General features: G+C 42.8%; 1 protein-coding gene across 1 annotated transcript; it reads left to right on the top strand.

Moving 5' to 3' along the window:
* The first annotated feature begins 3,545 nt into the window (after window positions 1–3,545).
* On the top strand, window positions 3,546–16,316 carry mtnr1ab (melatonin receptor 1A b). The gene is made up of 2 exons (XM_076292880.1): window positions 3,546–3,732; window positions 15,448–16,316. The coding sequence occupies exons 1-2, from the start codon at window positions 3,546–3,548 to the stop codon at window positions 16,314–16,316; spliced, it is 1,056 nt and encodes a 351-aa protein (XP_076148995.1).
* The last annotated feature ends 7,827 nt before the right edge of the window (window positions 16,317–24,143 follow it).

The following is a 24,143-nucleotide window of genomic DNA, read 5'->3' as shown; positions in this document are numbered from 1 at the left end:
AGCGCTCTAATGATTTATTGATGGCCTCCGTCCTGTATCCACTTTCTCACACCATCCCGCTATAAAAACAGAAAGAAAGAAACGTGCAAATAAATATACAAGGGCCCAAGGTTTTTTCCCTCGACTGTAGGTTAGCTAAGGGTTACATGCCTTTCAATTACAGTACATATCTGACATCCATGCGATCAAGCACAGAGGGATCTGCGCCGTCTCCGATTCCTTTGAGTGTGACCGGGAGGAGAGACCGAGACGCAGCGTGAAAACCCCTGTGGCCTGTCAACCCTCTTGTCCTCCAAACGCCACGGTTTATTTACTACGTGCTGATTTGATTCTTTCCCCCCCCCCTTTCTGTTTCTGACTGAGGTTCAGATGACTTTATCTTGTTGTTGGGCTGGTGTGAAGCATGACAGACAGGTTATATACCTCTCAAGCGTACATTTGTAATGCCACATTGTACCTGCACTGAGAACCAATGGAGACATAGCAGTGGAGAGAATAAAGAAGATGGAATACAGAAGATGGAATACAGAAGATGGAATACAGAAGATGGAATACAGAAGATGGAATACAGAAGATGGAATACAGAAGATGGAATACAGAAGATGGAATACAGAAGATCCCAGGCGTTGGGATTTCTCATCTGGGGAGGGGGACCTTATTACTGAGAGGAGCAGTCAAACTTTAAGAGAAGACATGTCTACACACTGATATTATCACTGATGACTGGTTTTAATTACTTAGTGAAGTACAGTAGGAACATGCCATTATTCTGTCAAGCTCCTGAGCCTTACGGTGGGTGTTTTTGGATGCTTGCGCCTGAACATCCTTCTTTCTCTAACAACATCTTAATCAAAGCATCGGTTACGCAACTGGCATTGGAAAGCATTTACAGAAATGTGAAGATGACCCCCCCCCCCCCCCCCCGACCTGCATGTAGTGAGCAAATGTTATTTTGGCTATATACCAGTCTGCAGTGTGTGTCTCAGTGTGTGAGAACATGTGTATCGGTGTCATTTCTTGATCATGTCTTGATTAACACACGGAGGCTGCTTGCTACGTGTGCTCACCTGTGTCTCACACACTCACATTGTCGAGCTGGAGAAAGACACGTCCTGCTTTAATGCTTACATAACGGAGCCATGGGAAAAACAAAAGCATGCATACAGTACACACACACACAAACACACACACACACACACACACACACACACACACACACACACACACATACCACAACACTATGGCTCATTAAGCCACCTGCAAAAGTACAGACTGGTCTCGTCAGTTTCTCCACAGCACACCAGGACCAGCAACATCTCCTACAGATGCAGCTCTGTGGCAGGTGATAACATACTTTGAGAAGGAGAGAGAGAGAGAGAGAGAGAGATTTGACAGTCCTCTCCAGAAAAAAAACCTCTGGCTGTAGGGGAAACGGTGGCTTGTGCTCTGCAGGCGTGCATGATTGATCAAAGGTTTTGGTTTCAAGGTGCTTAGGAGACGCTCTCTCCCCCCACATCGGATGGGGTCTCCATACTGATTGATTGGGTGGAGAAGGACATGGCGATGGGCTGTTAATGATCATATCCATTCAGTTCTCCCCTCCCTCCACCCCCCTTTCATTTTCCCCCCCATGAACAAATGTGCTGCTAGCAGGCATCATTTGTATGTAAGCTGTCCTTTCCCCCTCTCTGTACAGTGTTGGGGGACTGGAGGAGGACTATTCCTAATGTGTGCTGATGGTGTGTGTGGGTAGCGGAGCATCAATATACGTGAAGGGCTCTGCTATCTTGATGAATTAGCAAATGCTAAATGCTATCGAATGCTTCCTCATTAAATTGTCTCCTCTCCCAGCAGCTCATTAATCTCTTCCGATCCTCTGATAAGGAAATCATTTCACTGCACATCCAGGTGTCCCCACACAACTATCCATGTCCTTACCTTTAGAGGTCACCCACCACACACACACACACAGACACACAAACACACCAAACAAATGTATGGGAGCCTCATTCCAGTTGGCACCAGGTCAGGAAGCGTTGCAAAATGTCGATGTAAAAAGTGCCCTGTAAAGGAAAACAATCTGTGTATTAAATGAAAATGATTAAAAAAAATTAAGTACAGTAATTGCGGTAATTAGACATTACTTGTAAGATTATTTTGCTGTGTGATCACTTTCTGCTGAGATATCATTTTTATCCTGAGCGGAAATATAATGAGATTTCTATGAACACCTGTCAGCTCCAAAAGATGAGGATCTCGGGTATATAGGTATATCATAACAAATTCAGAAATCAACCTCATCCTCTGTGCTTTGACATTTATGGGGAAAGAGAATAAAGTCACTGCTGTCACCTTTTAAGTCCTTCATTTATTGTAAAAGTCTATGACTTGATCTTCTCAAAAATACCATGCATAATACAGCCCATGAGTCCATAAGGCTCTCATCCATATTTGCATACAAATGACCAGGCAGCACTGACTGTTTTGCCATGAAGGTGCTGCAGCCTGTGTTACCATCTCCAATAATCTGTATATCCTCACTTCTGCAACACCTTGACTAACTGTCTACTTGCAGTGCATTCATTACACTGAAGTGGTAATCTACATGGTAACGCTATTTAATGATTTAGTGTCAGAGGTTTGGGTCTTTGGGAAGTCTTAATACCTAAATGATCCAGAGGGCCACTCAGTGAGCCAGCATTAAGAAACATGTAGGCTACTTACAGTAATCAAGACAGGGCGATGTTCATGGTTGAAATAATAAACCAAAGGATGTATTTCCTTGAGCCGCGTGCCACATAATGCCACGTGTTTACAGTTAATGCAGAATTCTCACTTAGATTTTTTTTTCTCTCTAACAGATCGGTACCCCTTTCATGTCATAGGCCTATACCTGAACACGTGAGGAGAATTCAAATGAATCAATCTCACTAGAAAATACATTTTATGATCTATCGATCATTTTTAAAATATAGTAGCCTGAACATTTTTTTCCATCAGCAAGTCACAGTTGTTGCTAGTCGTCAGTCTTATCGTCCCCATCAAGCATCTTATCGCGCAAATTTGTGAATTAAACAAACATGGGGAAAATAAGGTGCTGCGCAAATGGCTAAAATAATGAATGGATACATGCATAAACGACCGACTACTCATGTGAGTGCTATGAATGAGCATGTCAGTTGTTGGCAGTGGAGTTGCGATCTTTCACTTTCATCCACGGTGGGGCAGCGTTTCTATAGTCACCAATTATGTGCGCTCGTGGTATTTTAGTGGAACTTAACTTGACGCCGGATCGGATCACACACAACAATGTGATGGCAGATGCAAAGGTATACATTTGTGGTCACACGTGTCTGCAAACAGGTATTTAAGTTCTGGTCAGATATTCGCACTATACAAGGACACCATGGGAGCCTCGGAGTTCGTTGCTTTTCTTATATTTTTGCGACCTTTGCGCGTTGGTGACTCCGAAATACCACAGAAGTCTAATGAAACCCACGTCAGTGATTTATTTTGCAGTATGAGAAAGTGAGGGATACGATAAAATGAAAATAAATGGCAGCCGACTGATGAACAGTTCTTCACTGACCCCGCACGAAGTGACACTGGGTCGCCCTGCGTGGGTGCCTCCAACTTTGGGAGGGTTTTTGATTTTCACGATCGTCGTTGACATACTGGGCAACCTGCTGGTCATTTTCTCCGTGTACAGAAACAAGAAACTAAGGAACGCAGGTAGGTATTATTTTCGTCAGCGTGACAAGTTTGTGAACCCAGGCCGGGTACGTTGGAAATAGTAAAGGCATGGATTACATTTTGGGAATTGCAAGTGGAGAGCCTTTCAAATGACCAATGAGTAGGATTTATTCACACCGGAAAGTCGTCGGGGTGCGCGTAAATCCAGATGTGACAGTGTAAAAGTGTGTATTATATATTTTAACCTTGGTAACCCTGGGTATATAGCAATGCGTAGTAAGATTTCGTATGCAAGGTCTTGAGAACCTCACTGAAGGAACATTCCTTCACATGTTGTTTATTTCTGTTATTTTGGTGATTGTGCAGGGATTATGATACCCTGAATAATCAGGAAAATCGCGAAAAGCTTTCAAGCCATTTAATCTAAAGCTGTTCGCCACGTTTTTCTCTTTATTGAGGTGGGACTTTTAACATCGTCTTAGTACAGGTGGCCAACTATAGATTCTCGTGTATGTTTACTCCTTACAAACACTAGAAGTGGATGGCGATGCCGTGCCTCGTGCGTACATTACCAGAACATTTAAACATTTCAGCGCAAACAAGAGTAGTGAGATGTGACTCCTCGACCCATGGGGTCAATGTGAAGGCTCACATGTTTGCGCAGGTGGCTAAGAGTTTGGTGTGCGTGTTCTGACTAGCGAATCACTTAATGTTTATAATGTGGAAAGCACTGAATTTCACGGATGCCTTCAGTATGATGAGAGATGTTTGTCTCTCGAAGTAATGTCGACCCTTCGCATAGCTTTCTCACCGTTTATCCTCTAGATATTGCTTTTGCTGGTGCGATGATGGAAAGCATTCCCAGCGTAGCAAATATTCTTGATGACTTTCCATGTGTTGATATGCAGGATGGAATAATTGCACTTAGCTGATTTCCTGTCAGATCTTTCATCACACATATAATCAATATACAGTAAATGCATGGGGAGTGGTCTATTTTTAAGACCTACTATTTCCATAGGTAATGGCATTCTAATAAGGTTGTAATAAGTTATGGTAGCAAAGCATTGTGTTAATACACCGTGCACAAGAAATGAGAAAGGCTTGGCATAAGCAAAATAATGATTCCATATAGGACAAATACAGCTGGGCAACTGGATTGCATAAACTCTTTAGATGAAGGTCTAGCACACATCCCTGTGTAGGTGCTGTACATAACAAGACCCCACGCACTGCACTCTAAAGAGCCAGGCTGCATGGCATGTTTTAAGGCGATGCAGGTATTTGGCTTCATATCAAACAGAACTTGCCCCAACCAATCCTCCAGTGTGGTGTAGATGAAGCACATTTCCCAGGTGGCACCATCCATATGCCACTCTCGGCTGCCAGTGAAGGCTGCGCCCTCCGACAGCCCAACTCATTGGGTCCACACAAAACCACGCACAAACTCAAGCGCAATGTCACACTGCGCTGGAAGACTTCAGCTGCCGTCTTCCCAAAACCCTATACACTTTTGAATTTTACATGACTGGAAAAAGCCCACATATAAGCCAGCTCATTTGGCTATATGCAGAGGTATTTATACTATTACCACATTATTATTTGAAGCGCAAAGTGCTTAGAAATGTACAAATGAGTTAAGGGTATAATGGTTGTGTTAATGGGAGAATCCAGAAAGTAAAAGCTTTTGACCGTTAATGGAACGGATGAAGTGCTGCTCTCAGAGCGCAAGTAGGCTTTAGATCGTCCCTGGTGCTGAAATCCAATACTATTTTGATTTCTGTGGCAGAGCTGTGCGGGCAAGGCGGTGCACTTGTCTTCCCCTTCTTATCCAACAGCATGATCAGGATGCCACAAGCACAAAGCAGTCAAATTCCACCCTCAGCCACTCCACTGGAATCTGTAGAACACCACTGCTTACACAACTACTAAATGATTAACCTACTTTTTTTTTTCTCTGCGTAAACCCTGCTTTTACAGGTATACACACCATAAGCTGGGTAGATAGACTCTAATTGTATTCCCATCCCCACTATTCCTCAGCAGGGCTTATTATCTATTCATGGTGTGGTGGGTGTGTTTAAAAATAACATATGCTCTGTTTTCTGGAGAAGATGGATTGTGAAGTGGGGCGGTCCATGTACTCGTCCCTCTCTCTTTTCCATGATAGCTAAAAAACAACAACAAGCATTTGTCTGCATTGATTTCAAGGATATTGTCTTCAAGTGGCTAACCAGACTCTCAACACGATTAGTGGCACTGGGCACATTCAATTACGGTCCCAGTTGGTCATGAGAAGACTATGTTAAGATGGGGCCGTTTCACAGACATCAGGGGAAAAGAGGGAGATAATGTAATGTAATAGTTGCACTCAAGAGCATTGCCAACTTTACTTATTAGTGTGTGTCCTCTTCAAACGTTGAGGACCCCAAGTAATAGGACGCCATTAACTCTTCAAAACGGAATGTAAATTAATCTGGCATCAACACTCTATCGTGGACTGACCATCCATGTGGCTGTTGTGTGACGATGACTCAATGACTATTTGAATCACACCCATTTCACACTCTTTCCAAACAGTTATCTAAATAAAAATCATAAGGTTTCCATTCGCAGCAGCAAACAATGGTGGCGAAGGCTAATGTGTAAATTAAATGAAAATCAGCAGCCCCCCGAGAAAAGTTCACCATGTACTTTGATTAGTGGGCCAAATTAACCCAGTAACCATTCCATTTAGCCTCCTACAATGGCTCTTTCATTAACCTGGCCTCCTGAGAGTCCATATCCCATGGCCTGTCATGGACTCCAGTGACCCATGCGGAATATGTAATGTGTCTAGCGTCGTCACGTGACACACACCAAACATCCACTCCCCCCTCCTCTTCCTCCCCCTCACCATCATTATCCTCACTATGCATGCATGTACAAACACATTGTTCTTCAACGGCAACCCCACGCCATCATTCCCACCCCCTGACTTAGCTTAAAATCCCCCCGGTTCGTTTGAGTCGTTTATTTTTCATTAAAGAAACTCTTCTGCGGAGGGTCTATGCGCTCCGACGCCGCTGCCGAGGCGCTCCCTGCTGTTAGGTAAAGCCCCGTCTCAACAAGGATGGCGTAGCGCGAGTGTAATGCTGCCCATCACTGGGGCCTGATGTCATGGAGACGGCCGCAGAGGAGGCCCATGGGGTGGTGATAGTGCTCTGTGAGGTGGAGGAGGCCCATGGGGTGGTGATAGTGCTCTGTGAGGTGGAGGAGGCCTGAATGCCTCCTCTGTGTATCTTTAAGAACTCATCTATCACAGATAAAGAGCCCATTTAGCTCGTCTTCCTCTTCCTCCTCATCCTCTTCTTCTGCTTCTTCTCTTTCATCTTAATCTTTTGCATCCTCTTCTTCTTTCTCTTCTCTATCTCTTCTCTCTCTTTCTTTCTTTCTCTCTGTCTCTGTAAACTCTCTCTCTCTCTCATTCCTCTCTCTCTTTCTCTCTCTCTCTTACTGTGCTCTCTCTCTCTTTTCTTCCTGTCTCCATCTTTCTCTATCTCTGTCCACTTTCTATCTATCTCTCCCTCCTCTTCTATCTTCTCTCTGCTTTTCTTCTCCTAGTTGCTCTGACTAGAGCCTAGGGCAATCTTATTAAGTATAGCTTGCTGTTCATTCAAGAGTAGCAGCGCATTAGCCTGATGGGGATAGGGCTATTCGCTCCTCTTGCTTTGTCATTGCCATCGGAAAAGACCATCATTGAAACTGCAGTTCAGGGGTGGGTTTCATCAAAAAACTGTGTCTCTCAGCATTTTACAAAGACTTGAAAAGTATATTTTACTAAAGTAACTTACTTCTTACACATACTTCTCAAGCCAGCCTCTTTAAGAGCTCCCCTGAGAGAAACCTCCCGATCTGCAGCCTAAGCTGCATCCATGTTTCTGGCCTTGATTGTTGTCATGCATAACCATGTTAAGGTATACAGTAGGTGAAAGTGGTCTTGACCACTTACTTACTGAAGCATCTCTTAGAAAAGTACACCTTAGCTATTGTTCTGGTAAATTCCAGGAAATGTTAAGACTGGATGAAACCATACAGTATGAAAAACTAAGAAACAAAACAGTAGACATAGTAAACTGTGTGACCTCATCACTCTATGATTCAAATTCATTTCATCCCTCAATTTAGAGTTCAAAAGACTGTTGTCAGTCACAGTTATTCATATTTTTATTTAAAACAACATATAGGCTAGCACAGGCAACGTCTGCCTTTTGTCAGAGGGCATGCTGTGTTTTGAGCTGTTCCTTGGGGATTCTTTTTTTATAAAATCGTTTCATTTTGTGTAGCGAAGGAAAGGAGATGTAAGGAGATGACAAATCTGTCAAAAGAGCTGGCAAAAGAGCCGTTGCTTTCTCCTTGGTCGTCCCTAAAATCACTGTCAGAGGCTAAACCGCAGCTGCCGCTGCATGCGGGAGTCTATTTTTTGGGTGGTTGTGGGCTTGAACAGGTGGCTGGATATCAAATGTCAAATCTCTTTCCCTGATAAGGTCCCACAAAGGTCCCATTCTTTGCCTCAGAGATATTGCCAAATTATGAAAGCTGATGTTGATTGGTGGACAAATATTACTGTTGCGACTTTTGTGTCATTACTGGACCATAGACAATTGACCTTATCTGCCTCAGGACAAAAAAGAAAGGACTAAGAAAGAAAAACAATTATTTGTGAGTTTCAAGATAGCTGAGCTATATGGTTGTCATACTGGGCATTCTCAACATTCGTAATTAAATGGTTGTCATACTGGGCATTCTTAACCCATAAAGGTGTACCGTCACACAGAGCTTTATAGATAGGTCTCTCTCTCTAGGGCTCTGCCGTCACACCGGGGTAACTGGAATGTTGGAAAATGAACGTTCTAAAGAATATCTGGTTTCATTGAATTCAACATAGAATTTTAGAACTTTGAATTGTTGTGTAACGGAATCTTATGTTAGAATGTTCAAAACCCCACACCTTTAAGGGTTAACATTTGGAATGAGGACAGATGGCATGCTGGTTGCACTTGCAGCACTGACCACATGCTTTCTCAAGAGTCCAACCACATTCAGCATTTTCAAGCGTATTGCAATTGTAAGAAATTTGGTATGGTGTCCTCGTAGACCATGTGCATTTGGTATTGGACAGACACTGTTGGGTCCCCACGCTCTCTGTGCCGGGAGCAGTCAGCGTGCCTGGTGGTCCGAAGAGACCTTCTAGCTTAAGAGCTGACAAGCTGCTGTTCACTGGTGGTATTTGTGTGGCTGACTATGATATTGTTTTTTTAGCCGGCACTACAGTGTATATTAGCTTGCTCATTGCAATGTAATATAGAACAGCAATAATGAAGACCAGGTTGCGCAAGACGCGTCATACATGAAATATGCTCTTTCCTCGTCTTTAATGAGATGTTCAGTGCTCTCGAGCACACTTGATCCTTAAGAAAGACGCTGGCCAAGGCGCAACACAACATAAATGCACAAGCACCAGACAGATTTAAATACAGTCGACTGGCTATCCTAAATCAAATCATGGTTGTTTATGTAGTCCAGTCAGCTGGCATTATTTCCCGGACTAATATATTCTACAGCAGTAAATGTCATAAAGAAATGGTCTCCAGAAAAGGACAGAATGATCCAACAGACCTTTGACCTAAATCAAAAATACTGCTGTTTTTCATTTCTCTGCTGGTTGTGATGCCTCTAATGGATCAGACGAAAGGCATGTATGTATCTACCACCCTAACAGATGTCATCCATAGTGTAGCCTAATACATCACAGACTATGGTTTCAGCTTGCGGCCCGAGCCAATCATACACACATTCTTACTTTGATTTGTCACTTCAGTATACTTGGGTCAGTGTTCAACACCTTCCCTCTCCATTAGTTTGTCTGTTGTTGGGTTAGTGTGGAACAGCAAAACAAGGAATTCCTTGGTGGCCCCTCGTTTCAACCTGACTGATGACAGTGGCTGCAGTGCCGACTTAAGAATGTATTCATCATCCTCGAGATTAATTGAAACATCATATTCGATTTCCACTTCCTGACCAAATAAACAAGTTCTGACATCTGAGTCGGAACACGGCTCTCTGTTGGGAGCCCGAGCTGTTTGAATCCCATTATGCCAGAATCCCATCTATTTGCTGAAGTCAGTGTTCTCCTCCTGCTTCACCGCATGGATTGTGAACAGAGCTCGTCAACAGGAAAATTGTAAAGTAATTAGATCCCACTCTTCCCACCTCTGCGAAGAGAATAGACCCCCCCCCCCTCACACACACACACCCCACCCCACCAACATACACACACAAACACAAACACACACACACACACACAGGTTTCAAATAAACACAGTCAAAATTGACTTCATGCTCACTGCTTTTGTGTGGGCTGCCCATAATTGTTTCTCAAAGCAAATCATTTTCTGATGACGAACTTGTGCGTTCGCACTTGGGTTGAATTGTTAATTCTCTCCCTTGGTTTACATTATTCAGAGTGCACACCATCTCTTATTGTCTCTTGATACACCAGGTGAATTTGATGCTGTGAAGTTTAAATCACCTTTTTATTTCAGCATGGCATCCTTTCATAATGCTTTCAGTGAGTTGCGAAAGAGTTTAGGACTTTCAAGGGCAAATCACTTCTGAAAGCGTGAAGTATCTCTTAACAGTGTCAGCTAAGGTTTCTACAGTAGGTCTTTAGGGCCACACTCAGGACAGTACGGCAAAGACATGTACAGCGTTTGGCCCTTAAGGTTCTCTCTGGATCCCTGGTGTTCCTCGGAGGTCCAGGGGGCCTCTCTCCACCCCTTTCAGGGGCGTGTAAAAGCCACATAAAGCATCAGTCGGTCTCTTTGCCTCCGCGCTGAATGTGTGCACTTGCTCCTGCTCTCTAAAGAGCCCATGAGTTTAGCTGCATGTCTCTTTCAGTGTGTGAAGTGGAGAAGAATAATCCCGACCAAAGGTTTGCCCCTTAGCTGATATGCTATTAGTGGCATTAGCCTGCTCACTGGGGAGAGGCGACAGGCTGGCTCAGCCTCTTTCTTTCTTTCTTTTTCTTTCTTTCGTACTTCCTTTCTTTCTTTCTTTCTTTCTTACTTTCCATCTTTCTTCTTCTTTTTCTTTCCCTTTCTTTCTCTCTCTCTCTTTCTTTCATTCTTTCCTTCTATCTTTCTTCTTTTTCTTTCTTTTTCTCTTTCTTTCTGTCTTTGCATCTTTCGTTCTCTCTCTTTCTTTCTCTTCTTATCTCTTTCTGTCTTTCCCAGCCTCAGTACTTTCTCTCCCTCGCAGATTGCCTTGACTCTCAACTCTTCTCTGCCTCGGCAGGCTCAGAGTGACAGCCCTGTCATGGCTGGTGGACTGAATGACTCGTGTGTGTGTCACGTAGAAACAATCTTTCTCCATGTCCTGTGTGCACTGCGTTAATTTGTGGAGTAAGTTGTGTGGTATTTATAGAGCAGCCATTAATGTGATCTTCCATAACTTCTTTCCTGACCTTCGCCATTTAAGATCAGTTGATCGTCACATCTAGTTTCTACTCTTTCATCGTGTGAGGCCATCTTCCAGTCATTAAATCTGATTAATGTGTAGGAAACATGTTTGATGATCTATATATCACATTGTGTGAATTATTCCAACACAAATAATGATGTACCATGTAGGCTAAACTAACTTCCTGACTATTTGGCCTGTGCACTGCACTGTGAACAGGAAGAACATGTGTACACAATACATCATGTTTTCAATGTCCTGCATTTATGTCTTTTATGTTTTGCATACAGCTTGTTACACATTTTGTGAACCAACAGTGTCTAAGCTAGCACAAAGTCATTTCAAATGCGTTCTGATGTTAGCAGTAGAGAAAAGTGCTTGGTTTTAGATGAAGGCATGTAATGGACTTTCTATAGGAACCTAAAATAGATATTCTCATCCCACCTCTGTCTATAGTGCAATATCCAGCGAGTGGTGCACAGTAATGTCCTCAAAAGATTACACTCATTCTTAATTCATAATATTGCAACTGCTGGCAAACTTGCTGCTTGAGAGGAATATAAAAGTTTTTAAAAGTAATTTATGATCTTGGATGTAAGTCTAAGAGAGGTGATTTGTGCGTTCTGTCTCTAAAACTGCAGTAAGCTTTTGATGAGTAACATCACTAAAATATTGTAGACAACTGTTAACATTGGGACACTGAATACAATATTTTTAGGATTAACACCAGAATATCTCTTTAATCCCCCCCCCCCGCCCCCGTGATGGCCATAATGTCTGTAATGTGGCTTGTCTTCATCTTACAAGTGAAAGTGAGAATTCTGAGGACTAAATATCCTGTTGAAACCCTATCTTTTAACAAAACAAATCAAAGATATTTCTGGGGAGCTGTAATGCACCTCAAACTAATAAAGCCATTGAGCAGACGTCTGATTATCCATCTGCGTGAGCACTGAAATAATTCATTAGACAGCTATGAGAGTTCTCTATAGGGAGATCTGTCAACATGCTATTGAAGTGAATTTACATTTAGAAAACGTGAAAACACAAGTTCAACATTTATTTATAGGCTTCATTAAATAGTTAAAAAAAAAATAAAAAAAATTCCCCATCAATTCCATCTTCATGGTTGGGTCGACCAATTTGGGCAAATTTGAGGCCAACTTAATGACGGAGAACTTGACCTCATTTATCGCCCAAGTCACAAATCACCTCCAACCAAGACAATGGAACTCTGGGAACACAATCAGAGAGGCTAGACCACGGAGTCCCTCCGGTTGCCATGGGGCTCTAATGGTCTAAATTTAGCCTTTCCGCTCTTTTGGTTTGGTTTGTTTTGTTTTGTTTTGTTTTTTTGCCTCCTTTTTGTTTTTTTGCCTCCTTTGCACGTTTGTCAGTGGCAAGGCATCAAGGAATGATGTGCGCGCAAATGATTAGTTTTCCTCCTAATTCTATCTGCTGTCAGTGCTGTGGGAAATACAGCACTAATGAGCAGTCTGTTAACGTGCCGGGTGGAGGGGGGGGGGGGGGGGGGTCAGATTTGGAGGAGCGACTGGAAAACCTTAGCGATTTTCAAGAATGTGCATCGACCGGCCTGTTGTGGTAGCAGTGAGTGGGCAGTAAAGGGACAGCTGGGTCAAGTCAACAGGTCACAATAACTTTAGCAAGCCAGACAAACAACAACAACATGTTGGATAGATAGATAGATAGGTAGATAGATAGATAGATAGATAGATAGATAGATAGATAGATAGATAGATAGATAGATACTTTATTGATCCCTAGGGGAAATTCAAGAATTCAAATTTCAAATTCAAATTTCACTCAGGTCATGTTGGAGACCTGAGTGAAATGCTGAGTGATTGTTGCCTGTACACTGTAAAATTGATTGTGCAAACTACTTCAACTCCATCCCAAGAGAAAGTACACAGACACATAAAACAAGTAAGCATTGAGGGCCCAACTTTGTGACACCTCCAAGTGGGAAGGTTTATGCTAAATGAGAAAGTAATCATCTTTGCATTGAACCCAGAAAGAGGCATATCTATCCTCTAAAATGTCCTTCATATTTCAAGAATGGTCTCCTTATTAATGATAATCCTTACAATGCTCTGAAAATCACATACACAGTCTTTTTGCTCATCAGTTGGTCTACCATGTACAGTACACATCTTAAGAAGCCACAATAAACAGTAATGAGAAGAAAAAAACATTAGAAACATGAAAGTAGCATTTACCTACAGTATAATCCCTAGCAACTCAGCAACATTACTTAACATGAGCATTACCATCACCACACAGGCACATACAGGACTTCTACATGCATGGCAGATTTATTGGGGGTCTGTAGGGGGGTGCCTCATTTGTTTTTCTTTTTAAGTATATTTTTTTTGGCCTTTTATGCCTTTAATTTACAGGACAGTAGAGAATGACAGGAAGCGAGTGGGAGAGAGAGTCGGGGTGGGATCCGGAAAAGGACCACGGGGCGGGAATCGAACCCGGGTCGCCGGCGTACGGTGCAGGTGCCCCAGCCAGCCGTGCCACGGCTGGGGCCATACTCATACTTTTCAGTAAAGGTTACTTAGTTGAATTACTTTCCTCACTAGATAGTTGTATTAACAAAGTGTAAGCTAAGAGAGTCAACAAATTACAAAGAAACCAGTTAAGATCACTAATTATTTTAAGGTTAGAGTGCATGTTACAGTGTACTTGTTTATTTGTGTTCTTTCTCTCTTTTCTTTCTCTCTCTCTTTGTTTTTTTTTTATTAGTCTGCTTCTTATGGAGCATCTTCGACACTCGCAATGTGACATGACGGAACCAGGGAACAGAGCTATAATGAGCGCATGCATGACATTTCCAGACACTCTACACTGGTTCCACGAGAGTGCCTCCTGGCCGCGGGCTCTTGCCAGAGAGACCACCGTCAGACGGGGCTTAACAGTAATGAGGGAAGACAGATGGGTAGAGAAAGTTCTAGGTCACCAATGTTCAGGTCATACGACATGCTTCATGTTCTCTGAGAGAGTTTGGGGCTGATAGGCTCCTCCCTTAAAGTTCACGTAAAAAAAAAACAAAAAAAAAACTGGGCACCCTTCATATATATATGTATACGTGTGTGTGTATGAATAGTAGAACCCATACATTTAGAGGAGTTAAGAGAAGTTCTATGGAGTGGTAAACATCATATGACAATGGCAGGTGCAACACAAATCCTTATAATAAGAAGAGCAGATGACAGACTCTGGAAGCGTATAGAGGCACTAAATGTCATGCTGTAAGAAAACAACATCGGCATCTCCTTCAGGCGCTGACTCAGTCCTAGCGCAGGTGTAAGGTTTCTGTCAGCTTAAAGCATAAGCCATTGTTGTGAACCGATGGCCTACTCGCCATACTGCGGAAAGTTTGAGGGTTCAGATCAGTGCCAGAAATAAAAACAGAGACTTGAATAGACGATCCTAGTCTGCCCACACTCTGACATGTACGGTAAACACCATAGGTTGTGATTATGTGCATATGCATGATTGCAGATTGGATTTTGCCATTCCCTGTTTGTTTATTGAGGCAGTGAACATATTCATGCTTATTCAGGGCATTGCTGAATGTGTTCATGTTTATCCAGCAAAACACTAAGCGTGTCTTTGATGAATTGACTTCAACAGAGGCTCTGTAAACTTTTTGGTTTGTGTCTCCCCATGTGAACTGTACACATGGCTGTACACATTGGCTGGACACTAATGGCCAATGCCTATGGCAGGCATTTCAGGCTAAAGTTGAGGTTGAGGATTTAGCTGTGGCTTCAATGCAATGCAACTTTTTAAAAACACATGTAAAGCATATTTGAACATATTTAAACGTCTTTATATATTTCAAAACATATTCAAAGATATATTTAAAATGCAGAACATGAATAATGAAACTATTCATGTATAATGTCATCTAACAATACAAGAACAAAAACTCTCACTATATTAACAATAACTGATCATATGATTGCTAAATGATAATGTATCATATGATTGCTAAATGGTAATGTATCATATGAGTGCTAAATGATAATGTATCATATGATTGCTAAATGGTAATGTATCATATGAGTGCTAAATGGTAATGTATCATATGATTGCTAAATGGTAATGTATCATATGATTGCTAAATGGTAATGTATCATATGAGTGCTAAATGGTAATGTATCATACGCATGATTGCTAAATGGTAATGTATCGCTCTGACTTTACCTTGGTGTGTTTCTCCAGGAAACATATTCGTGGTGAGCCTGGCCGTAGCGGACCTGGTGGTGGCTGTGTACCCTTACCCCCTGGTGCTGGTGTCCATCTTCCACAACGGATGGAACCTGGGCTTCTACCACTGCCAGGTGGGCGGCTTCCTGATGGGCCTGAGCGTGATCGGCTCCATCTTCAACATCACGGCCATCGCCATCAACCGCTACTGCTACATCTGCCACAGCCTCAAGTACGACAGGCTGTACAGCGACAAGAACTCTGTGTGCTACGTGCTGCTCATCTGGCTGCTGACGGTGGTGGCCATCGTGCCCAACTTCTACGTGGGCTCGCTGCAGTACGACCCGCGCGTCTACTCGTGCACGTTCGCGCAGTCGGCCAGCTCGGCGTACACCATCGCCGTGGTCTTCTTCCACTTCCTCCTGCCCATCATGATTGTCAGCTACTGCTACCTGCGCATCTGGATCCTGGTCATCCAGGTGCGGCGGCGGGTCAAGCCCGAGTTCCGGCCCAAGCTCACGCCGCACGACGTGAGGAACTTCGTCACCATGTTCGTGGTGTTCGTGCTGTTCGCCGTCTGCTGGGCACCGCTCAACTTCATCGGCCTGGCCGTGGCCATCGACCCGGCCCGCGTGGCGCCCAACATCCCTGAGTGGTTCTTCGTCTCGAGCTACTTCATGGCCTACTTCAACAGCTGCCTTAACGCCATCGTCTACGGACTGCTCAACCAAAACTTTAGGCGCGAGTACAAGAAGATTATTGTCTCGCTTTGCACAGCCAAGATGTTCTTTCCCGACAGTTCCAACGATGCTGCCGAGCGCATCAAGAGCAAGCCGTCGCCACTGATGACAAATAACAACCAAGTTAAAGTAGACTCAGTCTGAGCCGCAAGCAGCCGTCACTGTGAGAATGAAAACATACCAAATACCCATCTCAGATGTTTGACTATTTATACACAAAACAAATTTGGGATGCACAGCGTGTGTGTGTGTGTGTGTGTGTGTGTGTGTGTGTGTGTGTGTGTGTGTGTGTGCGTGTACGTGTGCATGTGTGTGTTTTCTTTTTTTGACAAAATGTGCTTCTGAAAAAGTGTGTTGCAGTCAAGTACAGTATTTTTCATGTGTCTCAATGTTTACAGTAAGTAAAAACAACCTAGGCAGAAAAAGAAAACTTTATTTATTTTGAGAGATGTATTTGAGAGATGTATAATGATAACATCCCCAGACAATGTTTTTATGAACTCATGAACACATCCTCCTGTAATGACATGACATAAGACATGACATAACTCGTGAGACTAGTAAGTGGTCTGGTTACTGTGACAACTAGGAGAACAATCTTCCTGTTCCTATGACAAAAAAAAATTGTCTTCATTCAGTCTTAAAGTACAGTGTATTGTATGAAACATGTTTTGCAAAGCACTGTAATCACAGTGTATTTTGAGCATGTATGATTGGACAAAAGCATATGGTTGTGTGGAAATAGTATTATGTACCAGGAAGGTCCCTTACACTATATAAGGATCGTCAAACACTATCAATGACAGATTCGTAAATTACTATGAATACCATAAATGGTTATTTTGGGAGTAAATTATATACTCATTCAAAAGGAATTGCCTGCCATTTTGATACAGTGAATGGCTCTCTACCATCATGGAAGCAGTACCCGCACAATATGCCAGAGCTCATCCAATGGATTATAGTCAGAGGTTACAACAAATGTCGACAAAGCCTAAGAATGAAAGCAATATATCCAGGTGACACCTTACTTATCAGTAACTGTGATATTTATGATTAACATTCTAGAGAATATTGTCCATTAATTCAGCATGGACCTTGTTCTCATGTATACCAGTAATGTTGTACAAATTTTTGTTATGTCATCGCGGTGTCATCATTTCAAGCAGTTCAATAACACAACTCGATTGTTTACAAACATGACAAGACTGAACAAATTCTGTGCTATGTTGTCTTTACAGTAAGCTATGAAACATGAGTACACAGAATAAACTGAGAAAAAAAAACACATTGAAAGTGACATTCACCATATCAGAAATCAGGTCATTATGTGTGTGTGTGTGTGTGTGTGTGTGTGTGTGTGTGTGTGTGTGTGTGTGTGTGTGTGTGTGTGTGTGTGTGTGTGTGTGTGTGTGTGTGAGTGTGTGTATAATCAAAAACTAATGTTTGTCCTCCTGTTTGATGGCCATCTTTTTATCAGCAACCCTCACTGGAAAATACAAAGTGAGTCAGGTCATACCGAGCTACCTCTTTGTTGGCCATTCCCTCAGATGCAGTTTCAAATGAGCACCGCAATAAATCATAGTAAAGTTTGATTTTAAAAAGTTTTTTTAATGCATGTGTACATTTACGTATTTCAGTTTGCAATGCTTATTTAGTCATTTAGATCAATCTCAGCCATTGCACTAACTAATTTTTATTTCATAATTTTTCTTACGAAATTGCCATTCCTAAGGTCCTTGTGGTTTACATAATCTCCAGGGGGTTTTCTTCTGAGATCACAGCACATATGAATTGCAGGTGTTAGGTAACTCCATGGTGTAGTGCCTGTGTGTCGGTCGCTTGGCGCTACGTACTGTGCATAGGCACGCGTGATTATTTTATACAAGTGACTCATGCGCTGCTTTCTGGTCATGTTCATGCATGGCAGAGTACAGATTATCTATTTTTTGCCGTTATAAAGCCAAGTCGTGGGCTTCTTTGCGTTGACCTGCTTCCTAGCCCACGGACAGCTATTTCTGGGTGCGCACACAGCCGAGAGTTTCTTTAAAGCTGGAGTAATTGTGTTTGTCTCCAAACTGCCTCCACAAAAGGATCACACAGCCTTTGAGAGACCATACCCCCACGATGCCCCTGCTTGCTGAAAGCAACACACGTTTATTTGCTCTTGATCTTTTGTCTCTGTCTCTCTCGCTCTGTGTGTGTGTGTGTGTGTGTGTGTGTGTGTGTTTCTCTCTTTCTCCGTTGCTTTTTAATGAACTTGAATGGATTTAGTGAGTGCTTAAAGGATGAGCCAGTGAGAATCCACCCCCTGCTACTGAGAACCGTGTTATTTCATCACGAGCCATTTTCAATCAAGATCAGACCCTGAGAGACAATACCAAAATTATACATTACTGTGTGTGTGTGTGTGTGTGAGTGTGTGTGTACGTATATATATATAGATGGGGAAAATGATTGACTTTTAAATTAGCAAGTCAATAATAACTCATAACAGAAATATTATTAATAGCAATTCCAATTCCAACACACATGCCTGTATCATCATCCCAGTTAGTTTATCCGGTTTCTTTATCTGCACATAATGGGCAGGATTGTGTGATTGTACTATTTCCATTACTATAAGTCTGAAACAGCTCTAACTCACATGCAAAGCAACCCTGCCACATGCACCCTACTATAGGATGTCACTCTATAGGGGACGATCTATATGCATTGCAACATGCTTCCCACCATATGTGTGCGCAGATGAAAGGGCTGGCCAGCCATGGTCCACATCAAAGTGCAGCTCAGCTCAACACAGACATTCCCTTGGACAGTCATCCAGGCTATCCAGGTCAGACAGACAGCCTCCCACTCCGGCACCAGCTGAGGAGAAGAAACCACCTCTACATTCCAGAGAACTCACCACATTCTCTTGAAGCAGAAACTATTCACAGGATTCAGAAACGGTTATTAGTTTAGAGTTTTGTCATTATGCCCATTACAGACACAAATCCGCTGAGATCAAAGAGAAAAGTCTAAATGCAGCCACACACTGCGGTGCTGTGGTCCCCAGTGGTGTGCATGTATATGTGGGCTAGTGTGTCTCGGGACAGTGTGGCCTTGCCGCCCCACCGGGACAGGCAGAGCAGAACCCCTCACTGAACCGTGAGGGGTCCGCTACGATAACTCCTCAGTGAACCGACCAAGGCTTCCTTGGCTGAACGCTTTGGCAGCACAAGCACTGTTTGTGTGCACTGGTCTGAGAGGAATAGGGCTAGTGTGTGTGTGTGTGTGTGTGTATGTGTGTGAATGTGTGTGTGTGTGTGTGTGTCCGTGTGTGCGTGTGGTTGAGATATAGAGAGAATTAGAGAGCGCATGAATGTTGTGGGAGTAGTCGTGTGTTTGTGTATGTCTGTCTATTCGTGTTGTGTGAATTTGGTAGACATGCTCTCTCTCTCTCTCTCTCTCTCTCACTTTCTCTCCTGTTGCAGCTTGCCTCTCTCTCTCTCATACCGACACTCACAGAAAGAGAGAGAGAGAGAGAGAGAGTGAGAGAGACTTTGTCTGTTCGCGTGTGAGTGAGCGTGCGAGCGTGCAAGTGGAGAAAAGATTATTCTCAAATCAGTCCCATTCAGCCCGGTCTCTGTAGCAATGAGACAACAGTGAACAATGCTCAAGTCCTCCATGGAGCAGAAAAAACATCATTACGCATCGTAATTGAGTTTACATTTTCTGTAAAAACATGGGGGGTAGGATTCCAGCAGCTCTATCTCACCTAGCAGTAACGCCAGCAGTTTATTTACATAGCACTTTTCATACGTTTAGATATCGCTCTAAGCTTAGGTAAATAACACACAGGAACACTATATACAGTGGGCGCTCTGCAAAGACCCATACATAGGAAGACAGGCCCAGCTGGGCAATTAACACACAAGCTTGGTTATGCACATACTGAAGAGAATAAAAAAGGGCAGTTCATATAGAGTGGAGAGATAGATGTTCAGAGATTGGACCAAGATGAAAAGAAGACGTTTAAGCATTTTCTTCAAGTTGTTTACAAAAGACACTTGTGTGGTGTGGAACAGATTGATGGCTCATCAGAGGTAATATCTTTCATGCTCAGTTTGGAGCATATGTTCTGAGACAATCAGAAAAACATGCAGCAGTTCATAGCGAACTGAACAAACAAAAGCATGAAAAAACAAACCCAAAAAGAGGCAGGCGTTGAAGCCCAAATTCCTAAATCTGGCTGGGGTATCTCACGACATGTCTATTTATGTCCTCATTTGGCACTCATCAAGGGTGCATGAAAATAAATCCATTCATCAACTTCCAATGCGTGTGTGTGTCTTCCGATAGGGAGTGAGAGAGAATGGGGGAGATCATCGAAAGAATTTGGCTCCCTGCGTTTTCAAATGCGATGCACAGATCCAGGGGGCTTTTGTAATAACTTTCACAAACACTGCAGGCACCGAACGACCTCATCATTACATTAGCCGAGGACTGTGTGCATTGCCCCCCCCCCCCCCCGACACACACTCTGAAACAATATCTGTCTCCCACAAGAGCACATTCCTTGCATTGTATTCATTCATAAACTAATGGAATAGGAGCATAACAAGTTAACGTTAAACCAATAATGCATGCAAGATTAGTTTGTTTTTGTGCTATTTGCCAAACATAAAAAAACAACACTTGATACAATTCCCTGCAGCTAAGCAATGACCTTTGGGGCCCTACATAAAACAACCTTTAAAATGCAGAATTGACATGATGCCAATAGAGCAGGGAAATATAACCAAATGTGTCTGTGGCACTTTTTTGCTTAGTAGGTTGCATTAAATTCAGTCTGGTTGTTTGGAAAGAGCTGAGGCAGACAAGGGCAGAGCAAAGACAATGCTTGTAATGCATGCATTTTTCAGGAAGGACCCCGCTGCCACAAAACATTCACTGGAAAGGCACTTGTCAGGGCACAAGTAGTCTCTAAGCCACTGCAGCTACCTCAGGGAGCAGGTAAGAGATACTCACACATTAATATTAAACGACTCACTGAAACAGGGCCTTTGTTGTAGAGGAAGTTCACTTCATACTGAAGTCCCTAAATCCTGTAATCACTCGGAACAGGCCTTTCACTGTCCAAAAGCATTCTTAGAATCAAGCTGCACACAGCACAGAGTTAAGGTAAAAGCCAGTGTTCTTCCATTTTGTAATTGTGGCCGATGGACCATCACATAACTTAAGCGAAACAGTAGGACTTCTGTGCTGACGCTGTGCATTTTTCATATGAAATACTGCACAGGTGAGAAGATATTCATCCCAGTTGTAATAAACCTGGGTAAACTATTCTGTTGCCAATAGGCTTTACACACACATTTTCAAGTTCATGAATTGGTCTGTACCTTAGTGCTCTCACAGTTTTATTTCACAAACAATGGCAAGTATCCATTGCCATTGCTTTGATTTGCTAGAGATTAACTATGAGAGAAACGGTTATACTAATGAGAGAAAACTCCACGTAAGGAAATAATTGCCTGGGCGATGAGTGATTGCAACAGAATGAAATTACTGGCCCATGCTATTCTATGGTTGGCAGCAACCATGTGGCAATATTCAATAAACAAAATACATAAGCATTATCTAATGATGCCTGAAAAGCAAGAGCATGCTGAAAAGCTGAAGTGGCCCCCTTTTTAAAAAAATGCAAATCAAGACCGCCACCCACACTAAAGTTGCCAGTAGTGAACTGGTGGGGCACCCCGGAGTGGTTTTGGAGGTATATTATTCACCAGGAGCTGTTGGACTTGAAAGTGCACAGGTGGTGTTCCTCCAGGCTTGTGAGGGGAGGACAAGTCAATACTAGGAATGGAGGTGGGAGAGCCAGCGAACAAGCCTTGTAATGCACCCTGGGGGTGATGTTAGACACCGCCACTTGGTCTCTAAGGTTTCGGAAGTGGATCGATCCATCAGAGAAGTGGCGACAGAGAAAGCAACACGGTAGTCGCACGTATCTATAAACAAAATAAAACATGGTCGTTGCACGTATCTATAAACAAAATAAAACATGGTCGTTGCACGTATCTTTAAACAAAATAAAACATGGTCGTTACACGTATCTTTAAACAAAATAAAAGTATCTACGCACGTATCTATGCACAAAGTAAAAGTATCTACGCACATATCTATGCACAAAGTAAAAGTATCTACACACATATCTATAAACAAAATAAAAGTATCTACGCACGTATCGATAAACAAAATAAAAGATGCCCAGTGCACTTGAGTTTGCACAAGCACACACATAGAATATGGCTAGTGTGTGCCAGAGCTACATGAGGTGCATCACATTCTCTTACGTTCACTTACAGTACATTCAACTTGATTCAGTCAGATAAATAAAATGCTCAACTGAAATGACTATTCAAACATAATATTGTTGTGTTTCATACGAAACTAGACTGGTTTATGTAATTGTAATGTGATGTGGTTTCATAGTTGGACAGACTTTCCCTTTTATATAGTGGTGCTCTGTGGGGCCAAAATATTTTGGCCCATTCAGAATCAATGGCCAGATGTCATGTTGAACAGTCCACATTTGAAAGCACACAACAGGATATCATTCCATTATTGTGTCTAATAGCTTTCCTCATCTTTACCCACTAATTACTATGTCCTCCAATGTACTGTTTTGATGCATCATCCTCCTCTACCCATCCAGTCTTGCAGCCAGCCACCTCGGTGCTTAGATAGAACTATTAAGAATCATTTCAATTGGAGTCTCCTGCAGTCAGAAACAGGAGGCTGCATTATTTAGAAACAGCAACAGTCATATTTCATTCATCAGAGGTTATTTTTAGCACCCTGGTAAGTCCCCGCATGTGAGGTTAATTAGGTCGTATCGAATAAAAAAACGTGCCTTAGCTAGATCACACTCAGGTCTACATGTAAGCTGGTCACGCTCACAACCTCTGTACATTTTCGAGCAGCATAATTGGTGAGAGGACAGAAATAGCCCTCGATTGTGGATGGTAATTTGCACACATACAGACACACACACAAACACACACACACACACACACATGCTCATGCACATGCAGACACACACAAACACAAAAACACAACACACAAACAAACCCACACATACACATACACACACATTCACACACACACACACACACACATACACACACACCCGCATACACACACGCAGGCACGCACGCACACACACACTTGGAGAAATCCTTGTAGTATAAATCAATGTACAGTGGTAACACCAGCTGAAAGTCACCACTGGATGGACCGAGCCTCCGCCCCACTGCATCTCCTGCTCGTCGGATTCCACAGTGACAAGTCTTTAAAACAAGCAGGGACTGGAGGCAGGGACTGGAGTCAGGGGCTTATTCACCATTTCCATGAGGGGAAAATGGCTGCGAGAGAAATCTGAGCTCATTTAGATTAACTAGCATACCCCCTCCATTCATTGGCAGCCGTGCTTAATGGCAATATTCAAAAGCGGACTTATGTCATTATACGCAAGCAATTTGTATGAGCTTTAAAAGGCAAAACTAATTAACCAATCTGAAGCTTCCTTCAATCCTTCCAGGAGGGAACAGCTGCAGAATCCTGATCGCTGGCAGAGAAGTGTGGTCTCAGTGAGGAGGGAAGCCAGAAACTTTATCAAGCCGCACACTGACCCCCCCCCCCCCTCCAAAAAACAGACTTTGTGTAAGGAGTTGAAAATCTGAAAGCCTCAGTGTGTATTGTCTTCAACTGGAACAGTTTGTGGGACTGGGGGTAATTGGAAAAAACCTGAGGCAACATTTGAAGGCAATGGACCCAGTGACAGGCAAGATTACCTGAGTGTTTTTGTTTGTTTGTTTGTGTTTGTATGTGTGTGTGTCTCATCAGCAACAATAAAGCACTGTAGAGTGTGGTGAAAACGCATCACCGGTTCCTCACTCCCCTCCATTGAGGCTATCCAGCGCTGTC

The sequence above is a fragment of the Alosa pseudoharengus genome, unplaced genomic scaffold, assembly GCF_046254945.1.
Source record: "Alosa pseudoharengus isolate Yale_2024_CS ecotype anadromous, Long Island Sound unplaced genomic scaffold, YU_APseudo_1.1 YU_APseudo_1.1_scf_19, whole genome shotgun sequence".
Lineage (NCBI taxonomy): Eukaryota > Metazoa > Chordata > Actinopteri > Clupeiformes > Clupeidae > Alosa > Alosa pseudoharengus.
The sequence above is the reverse complement of the archived record's forward strand: the minus strand, read 5'-3'. Positions and strand labels throughout refer to the sequence as shown.

What these genes read in the sequence shown, in the direction of transcription:
- mtnr1ab (XM_076292880.1), top strand. Translation starts at nt 3,546, where the DNA reads ATGAAAATAAATGGCAGCCGACTGATGAACAGTTCTTCACTGACCCCG. An exon ending in CAAGAAACTAAGGAACGCAG is followed by an intron (nt 3,733 to 15,447) that starts GTAGGTATTATT and finishes GTGTTTCTCCAG; the next exon opens with GAAACATATTCGTGGTGAGC.